The sequence below is a fragment of the Homarus americanus genome, unplaced genomic scaffold (genome assembly GCF_018991925.1).
Source record: "Homarus americanus isolate GMGI-L3 unplaced genomic scaffold, GMGI_Hamer_2.0 scaffold60215, whole genome shotgun sequence".
NCBI lineage: Eukaryota > Metazoa > Arthropoda > Malacostraca > Decapoda > Nephropidae > Homarus > Homarus americanus.
The window spans coordinates 1-24447 of NW_024748299.1; the positions used below are offsets into that span (position 1 = coordinate 1).

Here is a 24447-nt window from a genome sequence, read left to right on the forward strand (position 1 = left end):
ATATATATATATATATATATATATATATATATATAAAACCTGTATTATTAAATTTTAGTGGAATTAAAAAAATCAATAATATAAGTGACTTGCTGTATATGGGTACTAAAACATTGTAGAAGCTGTAGGCAAGAAATATAAATTATGATGTAAGAGCATCTTGCCACACAAAATCATCTTGTCCATCTTTAAGTTGATATATCTGATGACATTGTAAAACAGACTTAAGCTTCCTAAATGGTGGATACAAGTGAAGAGTAGCTGCATCTCCAACCATAATAAGTTTATACTTGGCTCTGGTCACAGCCACATTGAGGCGTCGCTCATCTTGCAGAATATCACCAACCTGTGGAATACATCAATGATAACCATAAGTTTACATATAATTACTTAAATAAATGATTTTTTTTCATAATTCATTTTAATGACAATAAACAACAGGGCAGTCCAATGTGACTTGCTGAGCTTTAATCTAGTACAGTGGAGTTGCAATAATTCACAAAAAAATTCACATTCTTAAATTCGCAGGTGCTGTACCTCTATAGAACTACAGTACCTGTCTTTTTTGGGGGAGGAGGGGGCAGTCAAATATTCATAATTCGCTGCTAAGCAACAGGCTACCGCAGTGTTAATTTACATGAGAAAATACAGTGGTCCCTCGGTTAACGAACACCTCGGTTAACGAAATTTCGGTTAACGAATTACCTTCCATAAGAATCTTCAATTTGGTTAGCGAAATCCTTACGAAAATCACGTTTTGTTTTGAACATCGACTGATAAGCTGAGGGGGTACTCAGCCAATTCAGTAATCTCTTCTATGTTTACATTCGTTTCCAATGGGGTAAATATCAAGAAAATTGAGCTCATAAATATTTGTGCATTTTTTTATACAGTATTAAAATTATTGGTCATTCAAAAATTTAGCCATCCAAGCTCTGTCGACATAAAGTTTTTCAACTATTATTTTTGGCTCGATATATGTAACTTTATTCATTATTGAAACTCATTTATACGCACACACTGTCCTAAGGGCAAAGCAGAAATGTACATGTAATCAGAATAATGTACAAAATGATTACTAAAATTTTTGTCTAGTGCAAACTATGTCATGTTTACATTCAAATTAATCACTATTTATAAGAATTCCAGCAATGTAAATTATATTCACCCCGGTCACTTCTATGAAATTTTTTAAGCAAAAAACAAAAATTCAATCTAAAGGACATAAATAAATAATTAAATACTTCACACCTCGGTGCCAACTGTCAAACATATCACTGTCACCCCTCCCTCCCTCCCTACCCCCACCTTCCCAGCAAAGGTTTGGTGGTTTTCAGTAGACTTTAAGTTTTTATCTTATATAATATCTCAGACTAAAGTTAGAATATAATTTGCATTGCTGGAATCCTTGCAAGACAGCAAATAATTTGACTATAAATGTCATATATTTTGCACAAAAGATAAAATTTTTGCTCTCTGTAATAAAATTCTTAAATTAGATCTAAAATTTGTAGGACTAATGCAAATTATAGCTTGTTTATATTCAAATTAATCACTATCTTATAAGAATTCCTGCAATGTAAATTGTATTCTCCCCAGTCATTTCTATGCAATTTTACGAGCAAAAAACAAAAACTCAACTAAACGACATAAATAAACAAATTAAATACTTCACCAGACCTCCAGCACTAAATGTCAAAGTACACCTCACCTCCCGCTCTACCCTCTTCCCATGCTCACTTCCTCCCTCCCTACCCCCCACCTTCCCAGCAAAGGTTCGGTGCTTTTCAGTAGGCTTTAAGTTTTTATCTTATATAATATCTGAGACTAAAGTTAGGCGAATATAATTTGCATTGCTGGAATCCTTGCAAGACAGCGAATGATTTGAAAATAAAAGTCATATATTTTGCACGAGATAAAATTAATCACCTGTATCACATTACAGTCGTGATTTAAGAGTAAGAACGAATATATATATATATATATATATATATATATATATATATATATATATATATATATATATATATATATATATATAAAAACAGTCATGCGCCGGTTAACGTCGAATGCACATACGTCCGTGGCCCCACCCACCCCCCCCCCAAAAAAAACTTCCGTGACGCCTGCTGGACCACCACTCCACGACCCCCTGACGGAGACACAATGATCCTCCCCATACTGGTCAGATAATTATGTGTTAAAGGAATATGCTTCCTTCCTTAGGCTTTTTTTAAGCATTTGCCTCCAGGTAAAATGTTAACCTACATCTATTGAGGATAAAATCTTTCACCTACAAATTGACAATAACACATTTCCTGTAATCAGACATATCTAGTTGCCTCAACAATTGCAACCCCAGTTGCAATTGGGGTTGCAATTTCAAATTCTGTCATTACTAAGGAATAGTGAAGTCTCTGGTGCACTCTAAGATTAAGAGAGAAAACGGAGGACTCAGGAGTCCTGATGTGAGAGAAAACGGACTCGTATGACGGGGGACCAAATAGAAAAAGCATAGCTACATGTTTTGTGGACTACAGTATTAAGCGTACCCTTTTCATCACTTTGTAATAAACCTAGCCATGCCTATGTGTGTTTATGATATTTACCATAACATTATATATATATTTAGTGGGTCTAAATGGTCGTAAAATGGGAAACTTGGGGTTGGGTCTTGGGTGCCTGGAACCAATTAGAATAAATCCCATAGGTTCTGTACTTTCGTTATCGGCGGGGTCCCAATTAGGCGCGATAACCAAGGGATGACTGTACTGTACTGTATATACTTGTGACACTGGGCAGTTGCTTCTGGTGTTACGGTACAGGGGTACCAAGTGACAGCACTAGGATCCCGCTTCCTCTATCAAGGAATAAACAATTAAAATTTAAATTGAAAAAAAAAAAAAACATTCAAATAATGGGACCTAGCGAACCTAAATGGCCCTAGAGCGGGCACAGTCACGTATGCATCGCGCATTCTTATAGATTGTGCTGCCAGGCGTACGTTATCTAGTGAATTTAGTCAATCTTGTACAGTAACAATGGACCTAAGTGCAAACCTGTATTGTACATGTACTAAATAATTACGGTACTAAAATTCTTATGTCTATTGCAAATATAGCTTGTTTATACAGGTATTCAAATAAATTACTATCTTACAAGAATCCCTCCAATGTAAGTTATATTCACCCAGGTCGTTTGGGTGGCAAATTATGAGAAGAGCTTAGTCACTCTTAAGTAATGATAAATAAACATGCAGGCAGGCTTTAAGTTTTTATCTTATATAATATCTGAGACTTAAGTTAGGAGAATATAATTTCCATTGCTGGAATCCTTGCAAGACAGCGAATAATTTGAATATAAACGTCATATATTTTGCACGGGATAAAAATTAATCACCTGTATCACATTACAGTCGTGATTTAAGAGTAAGAGTGTACAGTAGTACCCCGATTTACGCGGTCAATTGAACCCACAGGGTACCGCGGAAAGTGAAATCCGCGTAAATGGAACAACAGAACATATGGGATTAATTCCAATAGAGACTGGCCCGACCCCCAAACTGCACTTTTTCCGACACAATACCTATGTTGTAGTAAAAATAACATCTTAATTTTATGATGGTATGCTCACACAATTAATATTTAAGAGAAATACAGTGGCCAGGTTAATGTCCATTCAAATAATGGACTCAACTCCCGCACCCCCCCCTCTTTTCTCTCTTCCCAAGCTCGCTGGCTCCTCCCTCTCTGAGAAATGTTTGGGTGAAAACACTAGATTTTAAGGTATAGTAATAAATAATACCTCAGACTAAAGTTAGGATAATATAATTGACATTCCTGGATTTCTTGCAGGTCAAGGAATATTTTGAATGTAAACTTCATATATTTTGCACAAAAGATAAAATATTTGCTTTGTGTAAACCAAATTATTACATTACAGTGACCCCTCGTTTAACGAACGCCTCGGTTAACGAAATTTCGGTTAACGAACTGCCTTCCATAAGGATCTTCAATTCGGTTAACGAACAAGTCCGATTGAACAAAAGGTCGGTTAGCAATTTCTTACAGAACGACCTCAACATGTTTTTCGCTTGCACTGACGGGCAGCAGCTTTAGTATCAGTCCGCCAATAACTAATCGGTTCAAAACTATACTATTTTAGTAAATATCGAAGTTATACTATTCAATAATTTTAAAGTTAATATTTCATTTTAGTAATTTAACAATTATTGAACGAACATAAGTGAAATAAAGTGACTGGTTTGTCGCGGCATCCAGCCTCTTAACACAGCAAACAGGCGTTAGTCTCTCTGTTTTCACTGGAGGTAACATCTTGCTTGAGACTCTCTTCAACTAAACGCTTTTTTACTGTGTTTCCAAGCAAATTATTGGTCATTTTGAAGTATATTTTACATATTGACAATATATAATGCAGTGCAGTGTTGATTTAAAGAAAATAATCTTGAAATACACCAAGAGAACTAAAAATTTTATGGGTGAAATGGTGCCATGGGGTGGCTTCTCTTCTACCCCAATGCCTTCTCTTCTTCCTTCTCCTCCACCCCATTCTAATTCCCAATCATCATCATCATCATCATCATCCAGGAGCCTTCTACATACACACCTCAAAGTAAGTGAACTTTTCTACCATTTTTGTTGAATTTAGGAAATTTTCGGTGAGCTGGAACCAATTACCCAAAAACCCATTGAAACAATGGTTTCGGTTAACGAACTTTTCGGTTAACGAACGACCTTCTGGAACGGATTGAGTTCGTTAACATAGAAATTTTCCATAGACGCTAAGCATGTTACCTCTCCCTGACCTTCTGACGAGGGATTGGGGGGTGGTAGGAGAGGGAGTTAAGAAAGGTGCAAGGAAGGAGGAAAAGAGAGGATGTAGGAAAGGGGAAGTGCCAAGGGAGAAGATAATTTAATGAGAGAGGAGGAAGGGAGACAAGGAGAGGAGGTACTAAAGGGGAGGTGGCATGTAGTGGGAAAGAAAGGAGTTAGCAGAGAAGCGGAGGTAAGAGGTAGGGAAAATATGCGGGGAAAGAGGAGGTAGTAAAGGAGAGGTAGCGAGGAACAAGAGGGGAGGGGTGTTGGAGGGGAGAGGGAGATGAAAGTGGGACATTGACTTAACACAAGATAACAAAACAAAAAAGAGTAAAATAGAGGTTGTCCGGTTAAAACACACACACACACACACACACACACACACACACACACACACACACTTAACTAAACAAGTGTACGATACTCTCTCAAGTGAGTAATGGCAACGTGCGCCAACCACTGCCAACGTACGACGAGCCCATAATACGTAAGACCTTGACCTTTGACCTAAATTCGCCGCAAAAGGTAATTAGTTATTCTCTATGTGGACCCTCACGCAGAATCTGAATGTGTCTATTGATTTTTTTTTCTGTCCATAGGAAGATTGGGCTCGTGAGAGGTGGCACGAGTACTAGTGGACGGACACACGGACAGATGGACGTAGTGAAGGACGGACACACGGACAGATATATGGAGAAATTAAATAAAGATGATAGTGAAATATAAGATAAACAAAAGATACATTGATTAAGTGTACTCTTAAAAATTAGGTATCCACTTACAGCTGGGTGGACTGTCGGTGCCCCAGCCGTGAGCCAGGGCCTCTTTTTCCTTTTTTTTTCAAGACGGAAGGAGAGCGCTATATCCACTCAGCCAACGAATTATTTTATGTGGAGTAAGCACTAATGATGCGACGTAAGTGTATGTAAAAAGTAAACTATTTTCGTTAATAGTTTATACCACAAGAAGAAGTGATGAGATATGACCCTAAAATTAGCGTATGAAGTAAATGCACATTAAATATAAGGCTAAAGTAAGTTACCTACTTCCCAATAAAACAAGAGTCCTAGGCATTAGACACAGACTACAGTATAAGTGTAAAGTAACTGACCTATTTCTTACTCAACACAAGACATGAGTTCAAACTAAGCCACACTAAGCCATGGTAATAATGAAACACAAAATATCAACTGGTATAATTAGACATATCTCAGGTAATAGACATAAATCCCAGTTAATTAAACTCTGTCGTACCTCATACTGTAATTACCTCAACTAACAGGTGTGTCATTGTTGTCGTAATTATGCAACGTTGGTCTTATAGTAAAGAAGTGATGATAGTTCATTGGAAGGAAGAGACAAATTGCGAGAAGTAAGGATTAAGCAGTATAGACATGAAGCCTGAGCATGATGAGAGTATAATGTGACATAATATTGGATCATTATGGGACTAATTATAATGTGACGTGATAATTGAGCGTATTGGAACCGATTCACCAGGTACTAATTAGGCGTGGCATTGAGCATAATGAGACTATAATGTGACATGGCACTAGAGCATAATAGGCCTGATTCACTACTGCTTAGACGGGACACTGAGAGTAATAAGACTGTCTTGACTGTAACTGGACATGACAACTGAGCATAATTACACTCTCATTAACACAAGACATAATAATCAGGCATAAAGAGACAAACTCGAGTATTATAACATATGATATTGAATTATAATAAAACGGCCGGGAGTATCATAAAGACATGAGGTTGGGGTAAAATAATGATACTCGAGACTGGAGGATTATAGGGGAAAGGCTGAAGGAAAACATGGGATAATAAGGAAGTAAAAGATAGATGAGAATGTAAGAATAAGATAAAAGTATGATAACATATATACGATCAAATAAGACACAGAGGAGGTGAAATAAGACTTGATGACGTAATACACAGAGAAGGTGCAATAAGGCTTGACGGTGTAAGACAGATGTAATGAGTGGTGTAATAAGCCTTGGAGTAACTATGAGTAACAGAATGACAATGAGTAATAAGACTTACAACCACAACAATGCCCAGAGAAATGATAAGACTCGAGTCAACAATTAATCTCGGGGTTGAAATAAAGCTCAGGGCGGTAATAAAGCTCGGGACAGTAATGACTTTCGGGACAGTAATAAGACTGGGAAATAATGAGACTTGGGACGGTAATAAGGCTCGAACCATTAATAAATAAGTCTTTGTGCAGTTATGAAACTTTACACAATAGAATTCAAGGTCAGTACAATAGTAAGGCTCAGGGGACAATAAGACTCAGACCAGCACACTAATAAGGCTCGGGGAGGAGGTAGTGTGTGTGTGTGTGTGTGTGTGTGTGAGTAATATAGTACTGGTGGTGGAGGCGAGGGTGGCGGTCAGCGGCAGTGCTCTCATGATAATAACGCAGTAATTATCCTGGTAATACACCCTCCACCATTAATAACATTAACAACACGTAGGAAACTCGCACCCGCCTCGCCACCGACCACCCAGCCAGCCAATCACATCCCGTCGTGGAGGGGAAACTAGCCGCTGACTGGCCGCCTGCGGGGGTGGGATGATGATGAGGGATACGCAGCAAATGCACCACAATGGCGAACACTTTCATCCATGGTGACTACAAGAGGCACAGGTCCGGAGACTGCCCCCACCCCCCTCTCCCTCCTCCCCTTCCTCCACAGTCCCCTCCTCCTCCACCACCCCTCTGTATTCAAACCCGCCAAATATACTGTAATTTTGGTGCGTTTGATGTGCTGTATGCTTTCATTAGTAGAATTAAAATGAGTAAGGGCATAATGACTGTGTAAGCGTGGTTCTGAGGCCGGCCAGGCTAGATGTTGCCGCCTATAATGTGGTCACGCCAAGATGGAGATGAACTAACGCGGTGATGCTGTGGCGGGGATGCTCTCTCTCTCTCTCTCTCTCTCTCTCTTTTCTTCTTCCCTCCCAACTTCTCTCTAGCCTTAACTTAGCTATTTTACATCTCTCTCTCATTCCTTTTCCCCTTCCTTGTCTTTTTTTGCTCCTTCCCCTTTTCTCCCACCCTTTATCCTCAAATTCCCTCAATCTATCCACATCTTCTTCCTATTCTCCCTCCCTTCCTGCAACCTTCCCATCCCCCGTAATTACTGCCCTCCCTCTCTCCTTCCCTTTCTCTCTTCCCTCCCTCCCACTTCTTTTCAACCTCCCCTACCTCATTTCCTCCCCTTTCCTACCCTCCCTCTGTCCTTGTCATTTCTCTTGCCCCTAAAAACACATTTCCTCATTTTTTTCTTTATCTTTCTTATTATACTCTTCCTCTTCCTTCAAATTCCTCTTCTCTCTTTGCCCTCCCCCTCCTTTATCTTCCTCTTCCTCCCTTTGCTTTACTCACCCTTCTTCCCCATTCCCTCCCTTCCCGTGATTTCCTCGCCACTCCTCTACCTACCTCACCATCGTACCCATCCCATCTCCCCGCCTCAAAACCCTCCCAACTCACCCCCCATCCTCCACTACCCTCAAGCCCTTCCTCATCACTCTTCTTCATCCTACTTCACTCATTTCCAAACCTCTTCCTCCTTCACCTCCTCCTCTACCCTTCTCATTTCCCTCCTAACCACACTCCCTCCCCTCCCATCATCGCTTCCACTCCTTTCCCATCAACTCTTCCTCAACTCCACCTCTGCCACCACCTCCTCCTCCGCTTCCTCAACTCCACCCCTCACACCACCTCTTGCCCCTCCTCCACCCATCCTACGCCCCTCGACTCTCCCCTCGCTGGCTCGCCCACCTCCCCTCACCCCTCAATTTTGCCCCTCTGATTTTTGTTCGTCGTATTCTAATTATCATAATGCAATCATAATCAGCGCGGGGTTATAATCCGTCTGTGTTATTAGCGCTGAAAAAATCACATGTGAGGGGAGAGCAGAAAGGGGAGAGGGAGAGGGGACGTGAGAGTGAATGGTGGGAAGGGGAGAGAGGGGAGAGGGGAGGCGAAGAGGGAAGGTAGGGGGGAGAGGGGGAGGGTGGGTGAGGGTGAGGCAGGGGAAGGGAAGGGAGAAAGAATAAAGGAAGGGGAAATGAGGGGCAAAGGAGAGGGAGTAAGGGTGAGGTAGGGGATAGGGTAGGGAGAGGAATGGGGGTAGGTGAAGGTGTCTTAGGATATAGGACAGGGAGAGGGGAGAGGATAAGGGAAGAGAGAGGAGGGGTAAGGGTGAGATAAGGGAGAGGGAATGGAGAAGTGCTAGTGAGGGGGTCGTAAAATGAGGGAGTGGGTGGAGGTGGGGTGGAAGTGAAGGGTGGGGGTTGGAGTGGGAGTCGGGATGGTAGAGAGTGTGGAGAGGGGGTGGATGCTGTGTGGAGAGGGGGTGGATGCTGGGTGGAGAGGGGGTGGATGCTGGGTGGAGAGGGGGTGGATGCTGGGTGGAGAGGGGGTGGATGCTGTGTGGAGAGGGGGTGGATGCTGGGTGGAGAGGGGGTGGATGCTGGGTGGAGAGGGGGTGGATACGGTAGGGGTGAGGGTGGGTAGGGAGAGGGGTGGGTGGTAGGGAGAGGGGTGGTGGTAGGAGAGGGTGGGTGGTAGGGGAGAGGGTGGGCAGGGAGAGGGTGGGTGGTAGGGGAGAGGTGGGTGGTAGGGTGAAGGTGGGTGGTAGGGAGAGGGTGGGTAGGGGTGAAGGTGGTGGGTAGGAGAGGTGGGTGGTGGGGTGGGAGGGGTGGGTGGTAGGGAGAGGGTGGGTGGGGTGGGTGGGTGGTAGGGAGTGGTGGTGGTGGGAGAGGGGCGGGTGGTAGTGAAGGTGGGTGGTAGGGGAGAGGGTGGGTGGTAGGATGAGGGTGGGTGGTAGAGAGGGTGGGTGGGGTGGAGGTGGGTGGTAGGGTGAGGTGGGTGGTAGGGTGGGGTGGTAGGGAGAGGGGTGGGTGGTAGGGAGGGGTGGGTGGTAGGGTGAGGTGGGTGTAGGAGAGGGTGGGTGGTAGGGATGAGTAAAGTGATTGTGGGGAATAGTTATAAGAGAAGAGTGAGATGAAGTGGTAGTGAGAGAAGGAAGGGGTTGAAGGGAGTGTGAGGGAGAGTGCGACGGTAGGAATAACAGTGAAGAGAAGGGGTGAACTGTTACATGATAGTGAGGGGAGGCGATAATAGGGGGAGTGAGGATGAGGTAATGGCATGGAGGTGGGGGGAGGGGGGTAGAGTGAGAGGGATGTATAGTAGAGGAAGAGAGAGAGAGAGAGAGAGGATATGTAGGTCATTCTATATGTAGTAAGGAGGTAAACATACATATCCCTGTACACTATAACAACTGCTAAGGGATGGAGGTTGAGCACAGAGAGAGAGAGGGCGGGGGGAGATGATCATTACAAGAGGGGAGGGGGGAGTGAAAGACAGGGCGGGGTAAATTGAGGGTAGAGTAGGTAAAGAGGGAGAGTGGGTGATAGGGAGGGTCGGTGGTAGGGAAGGAAGGCAGGGGTGTGGATGATAAGGAGGGGGAGGGGGGTTTGTAGGGAAGATGGGGCGGGTGGGAGGGAGCGCGTGTGGATGAGGAAGGTGGGTTGTAGGGGTGACGGATGGTAGGGAGGGAGGGAGGGAGGGAGAGAGGGAGGGAGGGAGGCTGGGTAATAGGGCAGGAGGCTAAGTAGTTGGGAGGGAGGAGGAGGGACTGAGTATTTGTTGTAGTAGGGAGACGATGGATAACAGGGAGCATTTGTGCTTATAGGGAGAGGATGAGTAGTCGGGAGAATTAGTGGTAGCAGGGACATGGTTGATAGTAGGAGGGAGAATGAGCAATAGGGAATATTAGTGGTAGTGGGTATAGTGGACGGGGAGTGTGGAGTAAATGATAATGGTTGGGGTGAAGGGCAGAGGTAATAATGTTATAGCTAATGACAACAATTTGCTAATCGGAATCCCTGTAGGAGAGCTGCTGTGCTAACTCGTCCCCATAATGTGTTTAGGGGTTCATTTTACCACTCCTCCCTCCCTCCCTCCACCAGGTTAACTCTTCTTCTCTCTCCTCCTTCCCATTTATCTCTCTATTTCTCCAATCATCCGTTTCTTGCCTCTCTCCCCATCTTTATCCTATCTCATCTTCTCTCTCTCCTTTCTTATTTCTTTTTGTCATATGTTCTATTATTTCTTCTCTCTCCATGCCATTTCTTCCTCCTTCTTCTCTCTCTTCTTTCCCATCTACGTCTCTTTGTTTTCTCCTCTCTTTCTTCCACCTCCAATTTGTTTCCTCTCTCTCTTCCCCCTTTCTCATTTATTACCCTCCCTCCTCTCTCACCCATCTTCAATTTCTTTTCCCTCTCACGCATCCGCCTTCGTTTTCATCCGTTTCTCTCTCTTCTTCCCTCGTTCTCCTTTCTATATTTTATTTTTCCTCTCTCTCCACCCGTCTTAACTGCCCTTTCTCACCCTCCCTCTTCTTACCTCTCACTCACCTGCCCTCTCTCCCTCATCTACCAATCCTCTACCCTTCGCCTCATGCAGCCTCACTCTCGCTCTACCCAATCTATCCACCCATCTCTCCCTCCCATTCCTCACTCTCTCTCGTCCACACTCCCACTCTTCCTCCCCTCCCCCAGTTACACTCTTTTCCTCCCCTCATATTCCCCTCACCCCCACCACCCCCCACCCCACTCCCTCAAGCACCTCTGCCTGCTGATACGGGTGAATTTTCCAGCTGTTGGAGGCAGTGATTAGACCTCCCGAGGGTGGTGGTGGAGGTGGTGGTGATGGAGGTGTTGTTGGTAGTAGTTGTGGTGGGGATGATAGTGGTGGTGTTGGTGGTGGTAGTGGTGTTGGTGGCTGTTAAGGTAGTGGTAGTGATGTTAGTGGGAATGATGGTAGTGGTGGGTAGTTGTAGTAGTATTGGTAAATGTTAGATCGTAGTGGTACTGATGGTTAGCTGTGGTAGTTGTGGTGGGGGTGGTACCAGTAACAGTAGTAATAGTGGAAGTGGTCACCTCCAATCCTCTCCTCTCACCTGTTGGCTAGCGGGTACATGGTGAATTAAGCAAGTGGTAGGGGAGGTCAAGTAATATATTAGCTAAGACGTAACATACCTTTTAAGTGACTGGAAAAAGAGATTGGCTATTCAATATGTATAATCCTCTCTCTCTCTCTCTCTCTCTCAGGAGGAAAATAAATACCCACAAGCGTAGGATTAGGTTACAAGAGATGTTAAGATGTTGATTTAAGTCAGAGAGAAACAGAGCCCCCCCTACACACATACACGTGAAAAGCCTCCCTCCCAAACCGTAGACATTAAGCCCGGCAGACGTAAGGCCACGGGTCAACAAACAGACTGTACGTGTGGAGGTCAGAGTCATCAGCTGACAAACCTGGCGGATTACAGCTCCCGCATCCTCTCCTGCCAGCCACACGATCTTCTTGTACTGTTAAAGACCCACCACACGAAACAGACGCCTCCACGCTATAGGTGAGTGAGTGAGCTAGTCAGTCAGTCGTACCTACACCACCTAGCAGTACACGTTAAGAAGCTTGTGTTGTTGGGAGGGGGAGAAGGTTGGGGGAGGTTTGTCTGTGTGTGGGGGGAAGATTAGGAAAGGTTTGTTTGTGTGAAAGAATGGGAAGGTTGGGGTGGTTTGTGTGAGGGAGGGTTAGATTGGGGAAGGTTTGTGTATGTGGGGGGGGATTGGGGGAAGGGTTGTGTGTGACACAGGGAGGCAACATACACCACACAGATACGGGGGCAACACACACCATAACACAGACATGGTGGTTGAGGACAACACTGGCGGTTGAGGTTTTAAAGCACTTAGTAGTCAATATTTCTCTCTGCTCGTTTGTCTCTCGTTTGTTTGCTCGTTTTTACACTATCGTTTCTTTATCACCATTACTTCGCCTCATATCTCCCTAGCAAAATACCGCCATAATGCCATTTACTGACATCTGACATAAAACAGCGAGGCATTAATCTTTTAAAGTGTTAAAAAAGAATGAACATTTTCTGAGCGCCCAGCGTTTTCTCTCTGGCATGTTTATCAAATCGAAATAAACCACGTACATAATCTACATAGTCAATAACGAAGAGTAGGAATATGGTACGCCGTAATGCATTGAGGTGATTCCTGGCAATGATTTACATGTATGAAAAAAGCAATTCTTTATAATCTGAGAGCATCCTTTCATCAACTGACGCTTGTAAAATAGGGCGTTTGAGGCGCCTGTCCGTCTCTCTCTCTCTCTCTCTCTCTCATAACACGGTAAGTTCAGATGGTGAGGGCCAGATTCAAATTTCTGTTAAAAGTACTCTGTCAATCTCAAGGTTCGTCTTCAAAACCAATATTAAATCTTTCTCTAGATTTCTCAAATTTCACGAGCACACAAAGACTTTCAACCATCTCCATACCTTATACGTTATTTACTACAAAAGTGCACCTTACCCTTTTCTCTTTATTATATATGTAGTTCCTTCGTCTTAATGTTCTTTTATTATACACGTAGTAGGAACGTTGAGACACTGTACTTCCGTCAAGATAATGTTTACGTTTTCGAATGTTTAGTAGAGGTGCCCCGGGGCGTTCATCACCTGTGAATCCGGATTTTGATTTACTTTTTACTTTTATCCTCCTCACCGCTGATCGGCTCGTTAGCCGCTTGTGCGATTGGTCACGTCTGTGTTCTTCACTGCTGGCAAGTACTGGGCATGCACTGGCTCCTGAATATATCTGAACCCGGGCACAGATCACTGACCCATATCAAGGCCTGAGGTGTGAGAATAATAATAATAATAATAATAATAATAATAATAATAATGATGATGATGATGATGATAATAACAATAATAACAAAAACAACAACAACAACATCAACAACAACAATAGCAATAACAATAATAAGAACAATAACAATAACAATAATAATAATAATAATAATAATAATAATAATAATAATAAATAAAAAATTAAATAAATAAATAAATAAATGAAGAGTGAGAAACGATATACAGTAGTAAAAATCCGGATGCCAGAAATCCAGACCACCCGAGAATCCGGACTTTTCGAAAACTCAAACTTTTTTTTTTTTAGCGGGCTTGTGTGTATGTGTGCATGCGTGAGCGCCACAGCGCCACAGCAACAACAAGCCACCACGCGGTCGCCACTTTAAAACGAGCAATCTAACTGTGACAACATGTGTAATTTTGAGTCCTACTCTTTCCATGTACAGAGTACAAGCCCATAATAATGGCTCCTAAAGTAGATAAACTTCGTTGTGTGAAGAGAAAGAAGAACACGTTGAAATTGAGTGACAAACTTGAAATAATTAAGAAACTAGAACGTGGTGTGAGCAATACTGTTCTAATGGAAACATACCACATTGGAAAGTCAACAATTTATGATATAAAAAAGACAAAGAATAAAATTCTAGAATTCAAAGCTTTTTCTTTAAAACTGCTCATTTTGAAGCATGCTATATTTGCTAATGAATAAATTATCAACATGTACCTGTTCATCTCTTCTTTATCCTTCCTTAAATCTGAATTTTAAAAGTACTGCCTGAGAATCCGGAAAATCCGAAAATCCGGACCGACCCAATCCCCAAGCAGTCCGGATTTTTGGACTTATACGTATGTATATTGTGTTGTCAATAGTAAGAGAAACAACTGAGACCCTGCAGTTATGAGTAAATGAGGCAGAAAGTCAGTTCAGCAACCTGGTACTAATATTGCTATGCCATATGGCAGCAGAGTCTACCATTAGACAACACATTATGCTTCCAATATCTTTCCAGCCAGTAGTACCTCCCTGTTTGATAGCTGCCGACTACAGGTACCCTGTAGTATATGGCAAACTGTCAGCTTATTTCCACTAGGCTCCTTTGTTGGTTTTTTTTTCCATGGATGTATTCAGTAAAATCAAAAGCGAAGTTAACATTGGTCAATTGACAGTCTCTAGCATACCTCAGGGACCAGACAGGGAAATTACCTCACTCTTGTAGATCATGATGAGCAACAGGCCAACCAGATATCAAAAGACCTAATAGTTTCATTGCCTGATTCACCTTCTTTTCACAATGACCCAAGAATTTAAGCTCATTTTCAACATACACACCCAGGTCCTTTTCACATTCGGTCTCAATTAATGCAGTTTCTTCATCTCATTGGGACAGCGACACGCCTCCTTACTGTTGGTGTGACCCAGGTGCATCCTTTTGTACTTTGTGACATTGAATCTTAGCAGCCATTTCTTCGACCATTCTTGAAGCTCATAGATATCTTTCTGTAGCTCTTCACAGCCTACTTGGTTCTTAATTTCCCTAAATAACTTGGCATCACATGCAAACATTTGTATAGAGGAGTGTCTAGATTCTGACATGTCATTAATGAAGCAGACAAGCAACAATGGGCCAAATAGATTTCCCTGTGGTACTCAGCTTGTCACAGGTACACATGATGATTTCGTACCATTTATCACCACACACTGTTTGTGGTCATGTAGAAAGTCTCCGATCAACGCTAGGACACTTTCCCGAACCCCGTACCCTTCCAATTTAATTCTCAGCAAGAGAGACGGGGGAGGGTTTTAGTTTTGTGTGGGGCTAGTGTTAGAGGGAGAAGGTTCTTAGTAATGTGTGGGGCGAGAGTAAAAGGGAGGAGGGGCAGAACACTGGGCACTCTCCTCCAAACATGTTGCCCGGTTTGCCGGTTGTTGACCCGATGGCCCAGCAAGCAGCAGGATTTCTGCCGTTGTGAGAAATGAACAACGATTTGACAGGGATCTTTGCAGGCCTGATAAGTGCTTGAATGAGCTATACTGTATATAATTTCAAGTAAAAATTTAAATAAATCATGAAACAATAATAATTTAAAATATAACACTTAAACAGTGACATATTTCCATTTATTTGTCACTTTAAAACTTCTTTTGTATCATTAAATCATTATTCAGGGTCTTCTTTGACCAGCTAGCCGCCGCCACTTTTAAACAAACTTCACGACGCACCCATTGTCTTTTCTTTAGCTTTTGCAGATGCCTCACTTCCTTCAGCAAGTGAAGAACTATAGCACAATCCTGCAAGGCCTCAACTGTAGTAACGGGATCCATGGTGAACCTCGTTTAGATGCTTTGTTGCGTTGGACAAATGCGCCAACAAAACATCCCAGTGTGACAGAAAACGCCTCTTTGTTTTGCTGGTCAGACCCCGTTTGCCAAACATGCTTGGAGGAAAGTGCCCAGTGTGCCGCAACCTTTAGTGATCAGTAATAACAAAAACATAACTTATAAAACCTTTATTAAAAATCATACATAATGGCATCCACATATATCGGCTAAATGTTTACAGAAAGTAAAAATATAAAATGATTAGCTCCCTTTAGTGTCTAACGTTCCCATTTTGGGAACATAACTTTCAAATATTCTCCCGTGATTATTAACATAATATTCTAATTTATTTCATAGCAGATATATTGTTATACATCTAAATTACTATTCTGCATAAAAAGATTCCAATACTGTACTCTGTAATACCCATGTTACTTTTTGTGGTATGTTCTGAAGGAATTTGATGTAAAAATGACTACTCGAAATAAACATTTTCTCTCAATAAAAAAAATTCTCCTTGAGCTATTTATTTACATGGTGTGCTGTCTAAGTACTCCTCCTTATCTTATACATTTCAATAAATGTGATTTATATTATAATTATGTCGCTATAAGTGTTCCCATTTTGGGAACATACTCAAAATACAAAAATAAACCAGAAAGGGAAAAAAGAGATTTTTATTTTCATTCAGTGGATTCATACGAAATTCTTCCGAAAGTTGTGGCTCTATACCGAAACTTTATAAGGCTACGGTCACTAAAGGGTTAACAACATTCACCAATAGACCTGTCATGACAAGACAAATGAGAAATAAGAGAAAAAGCGCCACGTCAGAGAGGAAGCTATGGCCAAGAAATCATAACCTATTCCTTCTCCTTAGATCAGCTGGGAACCTCCTCTTCATTCTAAACTATCATCATCTTCAATCTGCACTTTGTGTGAAAGAAAAAAATTCACTGAAGTTCTATACTGTATAGGCTTACCCTTTCTTATAAGGCATTCTACTGACCATCAACTCACAATTCTTGGCAGAAAAAAAAATTATCCTGCAAACTTCCCAATTAATGGCACATTCAACTGTCATTTAGTTATGAAGAATCTTAAGACTTAATGGACTCAACTTTAAAGTCTATGCTTTCATAAAATAATGAAATTTGTTCCAAAATATGAGCTTGAATTCTGAACCTTTGTGAAAGTTTTGGGCAACCTTCAACTGCTTTATAAATGGTTCTGCAGTAATGGATTTTCTTTCATCATCATTATAATGCTGTTTTACTATATACTGTAAATATTTCCTTACCATTTGTATAATGTCAATTAATTTCTTAGGATCTTGGATGGTACTTAAGTCAACTAAATCCATTGGGAGACCATACTTCCTGTAGAGAAAATATTTTTTAAATTAATTACATTTAATAGGAACCCACACTACCTGAGCACAGACATATTTGCTTTCATTCACCCATAAACAAAATACAGTACCGTACTTGTGAAGAAATAAATCCAGCAAATATTTATCATCCTTATCAACTGGGAAAACAACTGACGAGATAAACACAAACTACCGACTCACTTATGTGGGCTAGGCTGAACTCCTGTAGCATCTGATATGAACCGAAATTCTGGTGAATTTTCGATGAGACTGGAGCAAATAAGTTTGTCCCTTTGTGGTGAATATGACTGTAGATTGCTGTCCGTTACGTTCCTCTCATTATGATACTGGATGTTGTCTTCAGGTTCCTCACTAGTTTCATCTCCAATAACCTGTCACCATAACACAAAGAGATAAACCACATTTTGTTACTGATTAATTATTTTGTTTTCTAATAAAGCTTAAAATTATCTTATTTAGACAAAACAATCATTTCTGGCAGTCTGCTCATTCAAAATTTCTGGTTGGCTATTTGGATACAGTATACAGGTTAAAAAAAATGTACTTCATGTAATATCCAATTTATGAAGCTTCAGTTTAAGAAATCCCTAAGTTACAATAAAAAAAAGTCCCATAAATTGATTTTCTAAAAAAAAAAAAACAGAAGTTACGAATTTTTTTTCCTATTTTCATAAATTTTCCTAAGTACCGTAATAATGAAAATACTGTAAGCTAAAATAAAGTAGCTTTTTCTTTTTACTGCATCAAGTTTTATTTGTATGTCTGCTATACATCACATCAACACTCTCTGTAACACACTCACACACAGAGTTTGCTGAGTTTCAGTCATTGCTTACATGCCAGCTCCATACAGTTTCTATGAATTTATGAAGACTAACCTCAGCCAACTTGGGATTATCAATTTCAAACCGCACGAAGACAGAGAGCAATCTAATTTTAAAGCTACAAGGGCATTACAGTACAGTATTTTTATCTTACCCTGCTAAGGCACTCTCTAAAGTCTTCCAACCCTTTCAGTTCAGGCCAAGAAAACAGAAGACCATCAGTTGTTTCACCAAATGGGTTGAAGTCAAGCAGGATCACATGGTCCTTAACTGGACGGTACACATCAACCACATCTGTGAAAAAATAATATGTTTATGTTAAACATATTCTTATTTTCTTTTCTAAATACATGCAGTTAATATCACTAGAGGTGCACTGGACAGGCAACCCAGCTGGATAGTTGACATTATCACTATCTAGTACCTGGCCAGACAGTTAAAATTTAAAAGTTTGTTTATAAGTAATATCTCCATTAGTCGGAATCCCCTCTCAGTATTCAGAAGTTTAAGAATATTAATTATGGTGAGGCAAATAGCAGTAAATGATTAAATGTTTTATTCCACTATTAATTGTTTCAAACACTGTGGGGAAGGTTGATTTATCAGTCCTATGAACTTGAACACCAAGCATGGTATCCTGTTGTCCCCTGCACTCCAACTTATTTAATTTTTTGGTGAAAAAAGGTGCAGTTTATTTGTGTGCATAATAATATTTCTTGTGAATTAGAATGCTTCCTGTACAAAAATATAAATAAGGAGAGATGAGTGGCATGTAAGTGGAAGCGACTTAAGATATTACACAGGAGTTCAGGTGCAGGCTCCCATTTACATTAACCTATTTTTATAGAAATCAATAAAAACCATGTTATCCAGCTGGATAATCTGGTCTGGATTTAAAAAAATAAATAAATTCATGATCTGGTGAATCCCTAAATATAACATTATATCTACATCATTATTCCTTCCTTCACTATGAATTCAGGTTCTATACAACCACAAAAGTACGTAAACAACATGACAGAAATATGCCCACACACACACCCACATATATAAGTCTCAAAGCATAAAAGCGTAAATTTTACTGCTGTTTAAACTTACAGTCATGAAGAGGGAATCTGTCATCTATGTTTTCTCTCCAGAAGCTGATAATGTCATTGCGAATATTAACTTGATCACCACCAACACAAGAGTAACCCTGGCTTATATCACGCTGAGAAATACCTGCGGAATAATGTAGAAATTAAGATCTAAACTAATAAATACTGTATTTATCTATCAATCTATCATCTTTGTTTCCCTCCTATTTTTGTGCTGGGTGAATAAAAGGTTAGAAAACCTTAAAAGAATATGGTGCAGGATATGTGTATAAAGTGCTGAGAGAACAAGTAGAAATACCCCCACATATACTGTATACTATTGTACTTTAATATCCTTACCTTCCACATGTAGTAAACATAGTACAACTTCAGACAGCCCACTGATTCAACATTTTCTTCATCATTTTGTATCAAGTAATTTAGTCAAAGTCATAAATACCATCCCACTAAATTTTTTATAAGCATGATGTCTCTCTTTTGGGGGATACATACGCGCGTTCATTAAAAGAGGCGCATGTTCGATAGGCCCATGTGGTGCCGCCAGTTTGAGCCACCAGATGTCATCTTCTAGGATGACAACTAGGCCAGTGCTTGTGTAAAGTGTGCTATGTTATGTATAGTGTACATAGTAGTGTTTCAGCAGTTAAGGTAGTTACCTTGTACGTACAGTAATGGTCACCACAAGATCACCAGGAAACAACTGCAGATTCAACCCCAGAATGGTAAACACAGTTTACCGGTACATTTAGTATTTGTATTTTTTCTTTATTTTCTGGCTTAGCTATTTAATATGTCTGATATAACGATCTTTCGGCTTAAACAAACCACCTTTCCCCCCAACTGATCCATTATATCGAGGGTTTACTGTACACGTTATTGCCTGTGTAACTCTGTGGGGATGTAGTTTATTTTCCTGCTTCTTCTAAAGCCAAACCACTTTATTTTAAGAGATTAATATATTCAGGCTCTCCCTACTAATGGTCTTAAGCCTCACTCACCACATCAAGTGTTTACCCACCGTACTCTCAGGCTCATCATATTGAAACTCAAGGACTCAATTTGGCCCATATTACATCATAATGATAGGATGTACAGTATCTCTCTTAACTTACAATGAGTTGAATACATATTAAGTTTTGATAAGTCAAGTGACAGTGGATCTATTCCTAACAATGCTAACACTTCTGTTTTTGTACTAACCAACTAGTTCTTTATTCCTCACAAAGCAGCGAAACTCATAAGCAGGGTTGATCTCCATCCATCTTCGTAATACCAAACAGTAATCAACACTGGGATCTGCTACATCTACATCATCACAATCCTGGAAGAGCATAAATTTTTGTCAGAGAACTGACAATAAATTCCCTGTGGAATAGCTCTAGGTAACAAGTCCATTGAATTGTTTAGAAAGCAAAACATTTGTAGCTGTACAGGTACTGTCATTATATGAAATCATTTAAAAGATGAAACTTGTTTTTAAAAATATCCCCAATAAAATTCCTTTAAGTGAAACTATTTCTTCTTTGAATCTGCCCTAACATACTGTATGTGTTCTACTATGGTGTTACAGAACACATCAGCAGTCCATACTTAATAATAAAGCAGTATATGAATGTGACTAAAGGACAAAAAATCCTACTTCAGACAATTCATAAAACATCAAACCTTGAAGGGTGTTGTGAGGTCATGTGTGACAAAGTTGCTACTTTTAAGGAGGAGATAAACATCTCCAGGGGTGTAACATCTTAAAGAACTGTTGAGGGCAATCCATGTGGCATCCTGCAATGGGTAATACAGTACCATATTATTACACACACAAAACAATCAAATATTTAATTCACACACAAATAATATACAGTAGTTTTAAACACTTTAAAGTCTTTAACTGCATCAACAGATCTATATCAATCCTGACTGATTCACTGACATGGAAGTTTGGATCATCCTCCACTGAAGCAACTTATCACAAATTCTGCATCACTTTTGTTACTTTGGCATCAATATTATACTGATTACTGTAGCTACTCCTAAAAAAAAGCTGGCTGGGCACATAAAAACACAAGAAATCAATGATGATGAAGTTTGTCCCTTTCATAATTTTAAGCTGGCAAAGGTTCATAACTCAGTAGAATATAGATGAAAAACACTGAATGTGAACCTACATACCACATTTCAATTCATACCACAAAACATTCCCTAAGTCACTAAATAAATAGACAAAGGTTATCCAACATAGCCCAAAAGAATGAGAGACAGACAGCAGATGCCTTAAATGAATAATTTGCTTCCATATGCACACAAAGAGACAATGGATAATATTCCAGTACCAAATAAATTTATACCTTAGGGATGTAAAAAGACTAATAGAAATATCAATTACAGATGACATTAAAAAAAGAAAAAAAGAAAAAAAAAGATAGCCTGTAAGAATTCAAAGTCCCTGAAGTGGACGGAGTACAGACTAAGGTGGCAAACAAGATATGCACTCCACTAGTTTCCGGGTATCAGTAGGCCTATGATATACAATTTTCTCTGTTTTTTCTGCTAATCTACTTATTTGTGTGTCACAGTACAGTAAACTTGTACCATAGCACTAACACGTTGTCATAATGAGGTCCAGTAAGCCTGGGCTAGATTTATGCTGATGTACGTTGTATTGGTATTGCATTCTTTAACCTCGGCTCCGATGGCTAGGAATTTTCGCTAATCTGGAACACATTTGGTTCCAAGCTTCCTGGATTAGCGAGATCCAACCTGCACCAGTACAACACAAGTTATATCAACACACCTTTGGGGAACTCCAATTAAGTTTAGGAAAGGCACTTCCTCCAAGCTTCTTGATGGCATCTCTGATCTTTGTGCTGTACTCCTCCAACTTAGGACCCTGAAAATAAAGTTAGCAAGGATAGAAAAAATTGCCACAAAAGTATTTTGATAATTTACCCAGCATTAAATTCATGTGCTACAGTCAACAACAAAAATTTCTGCACCTTTATTGTGTTATACATTATGACACACCGAACCAAGAATTCTGAACAACACTCATTTACGCAGGTGACGCCAGTTGATTTCTCTTTACTGTATTAACTATAAGTGACGCAATGCATCACACAACACGAAATACCAACCTTACCAAATTAACATGGCCTCAGTCAGTGATCGTTGCAGAGGCCATCAGACCAAGGGGTGCAGAACATTTTTTTGCTGACTGTAAAGTATGCTTAGTTTAAAAGTGACTTTCTATGTAGTCTAAGTAACATGTATCTTCCCAACTTTGGCTGATGAATATTAAAACCTGGTGGATTATACTGAAAATGATTACATCTGCTCACTTGGTAAGCTTGGCTTGATACAAGCTTCGAGTTCTTCAATGAATGATGGTTCAAACTAGTGGACTTATTATACTAATGAATTATCATTGGAGAAAGTAAGTAATTATGTGAATTGATGATGTAAATGGCTACCCCTTTCCAAAGCTTCAAAGGCCTGCCAACTGTTTATCAGATATGCAGAGGCATGGTTGGATAGCTCAACCTTTCTGTGATGTATTTGCCAAAACTTGGGGAAATAGTTGTTTCTTAGATTATATAAGAGTTATAAGTTGCTCACAACACACTCTATATACCTCCACTTATCATATACTACTGGTGTCAAACTTGCAGTACCTAAGAGATCAACAAACAATTCTCAACAGTAAGACTTATCAAACAAAAGTTGTCACTCACTTGCACAACACAGCCTGATGTCTCACACAGATCCCAGTCTTCAGTGTCTTCTTCCTCTTGTGTGTTCCTCTTATAGGTTGGCTCTGGCTGTGAACCTTCTGGGAGCACCAGTCCCATTATCTTGCATATAGGCCAGGACCTCTGGTGTTAAAGGCAGTAAAATGCTGAAAAAATGAATGCATCATGATTTTTTTATCCTTCTACATTTCATAATTACAAACTACTGAACTTATGTACAGGTTCTCTATAAAACATTGGCAATGTGTATTGAGGGAATGTAAAGCAAAAGATTGGATGGCACATGATAGAAGGACTGACCAAGAAGGTAGTGGAGGGACTGAGTGACAGGGGAGGAGGATGAGCTTGATCACTTGACCACTTGCATCTTATTACCTACCATACTTTTTACATCCATACTGATGCTTTTCCTTGACTGTTTGGTCATTTCCAATAATACCACTTATATACCATAAACCAGACATTTAGGGTAAAAAATAAGATAAAAACTGTGAGTACCAATGGAGTAGACACACAGGCATTCAAAAGTGGCAGAGCCAACTGGCTGAAGAGTAATCAGTATACCTTACTCTAACTGTCCAAAAACACCTCTTGAAAAAATGGGGGGAGCATTTAATATTTACTGATAGTGGTATCGCATTGAAATTTTGAACAGGTCTTTTAAATAAAAAAAAAAATTCTGGTACAAAATTCCAAAAACTGCCATAGGAATACAGGTTGGGCCCAGCTAATCCGGGACCCAATAGTCCGGTAGCTTTGATGGTTTGGGACGGTGTCATAGCTCACTTCTAGTGACTGTTGCCACTATTTTACCTTTAAACACTTATAATTTACCCCTATATATGCCTCCTAAGAGACCAGCAAGCAGTGAAAGAGGTTGTAATGCTGCAAAACATAAGTATGTGACAATAACTATTTTAGAAAACATGTTTATACTGAAGAAATTAGACAGTAATAGTACATTTTATGTATTATTTTGCCTTTTTTAACCTCGGCTTCGATGGTTCGGAATTTTCGCTAATTCAGAACTGGTCTGGATCCAAACTTCCCGGATTAGTGAAGTCCAACCTGTATATATTTTTCCATAACATCATTGACATCTGAAATATAGAGCGGGACACACCAAACAGAAACTGCTATTCTGCCGTGAGTAAAGCCTGAGAACAACACTATCGTACCACCAGTTTTTGTTTGATTTTGTTCATTTTTTCCAAAGATGTTCTCATCATCATAGTAAGTATTTTAAAAGAGGTGACAACTTTTTGTTTTAATTATAAGTATTTATTTATATTTTTTAGTTTTTGTCTATCTATGATCATACTGTAAATCACCTGTAGTGGGCAGAGCTTGAAAACTGGTGGAATTTCGGTGGTAAAACACAATGAAAAACTAATCATATGACTTTATAATGATGCCTCTACATGCTTTTTACATGAAAGAAATTAATTATTTACCATAAATACTCCTCCAAAAAATCTGCCATTGTCG

At 40.2% G+C, this 24447-nt stretch overlaps 1 protein-coding gene across 1 annotated transcript; it reads right to left on the reverse strand.

The window, feature by feature from the left end:
* Window positions 1-16075: 16075 nt before the first annotated feature.
* LOC121880236 (cell division cycle protein 123 homolog) lies at window positions 16076-23423 on the reverse strand. The gene is given in 10 exon segments (XM_042387393.1): window positions 16076-17281; window positions 17476-17666; window positions 18274-18413; window positions 19218-19340; window positions 20417-20537; window positions 20882-20995; window positions 22005-22100; window positions 22942-23056; window positions 23058-23105; window positions 23344-23423. Coding segments are annotated over 10 exon segments (1278 nt in total). The 3' UTR covers window positions 16076-17031.
* Between the last annotated feature and the right edge of the window lie 1024 nt (window positions 23424-24447).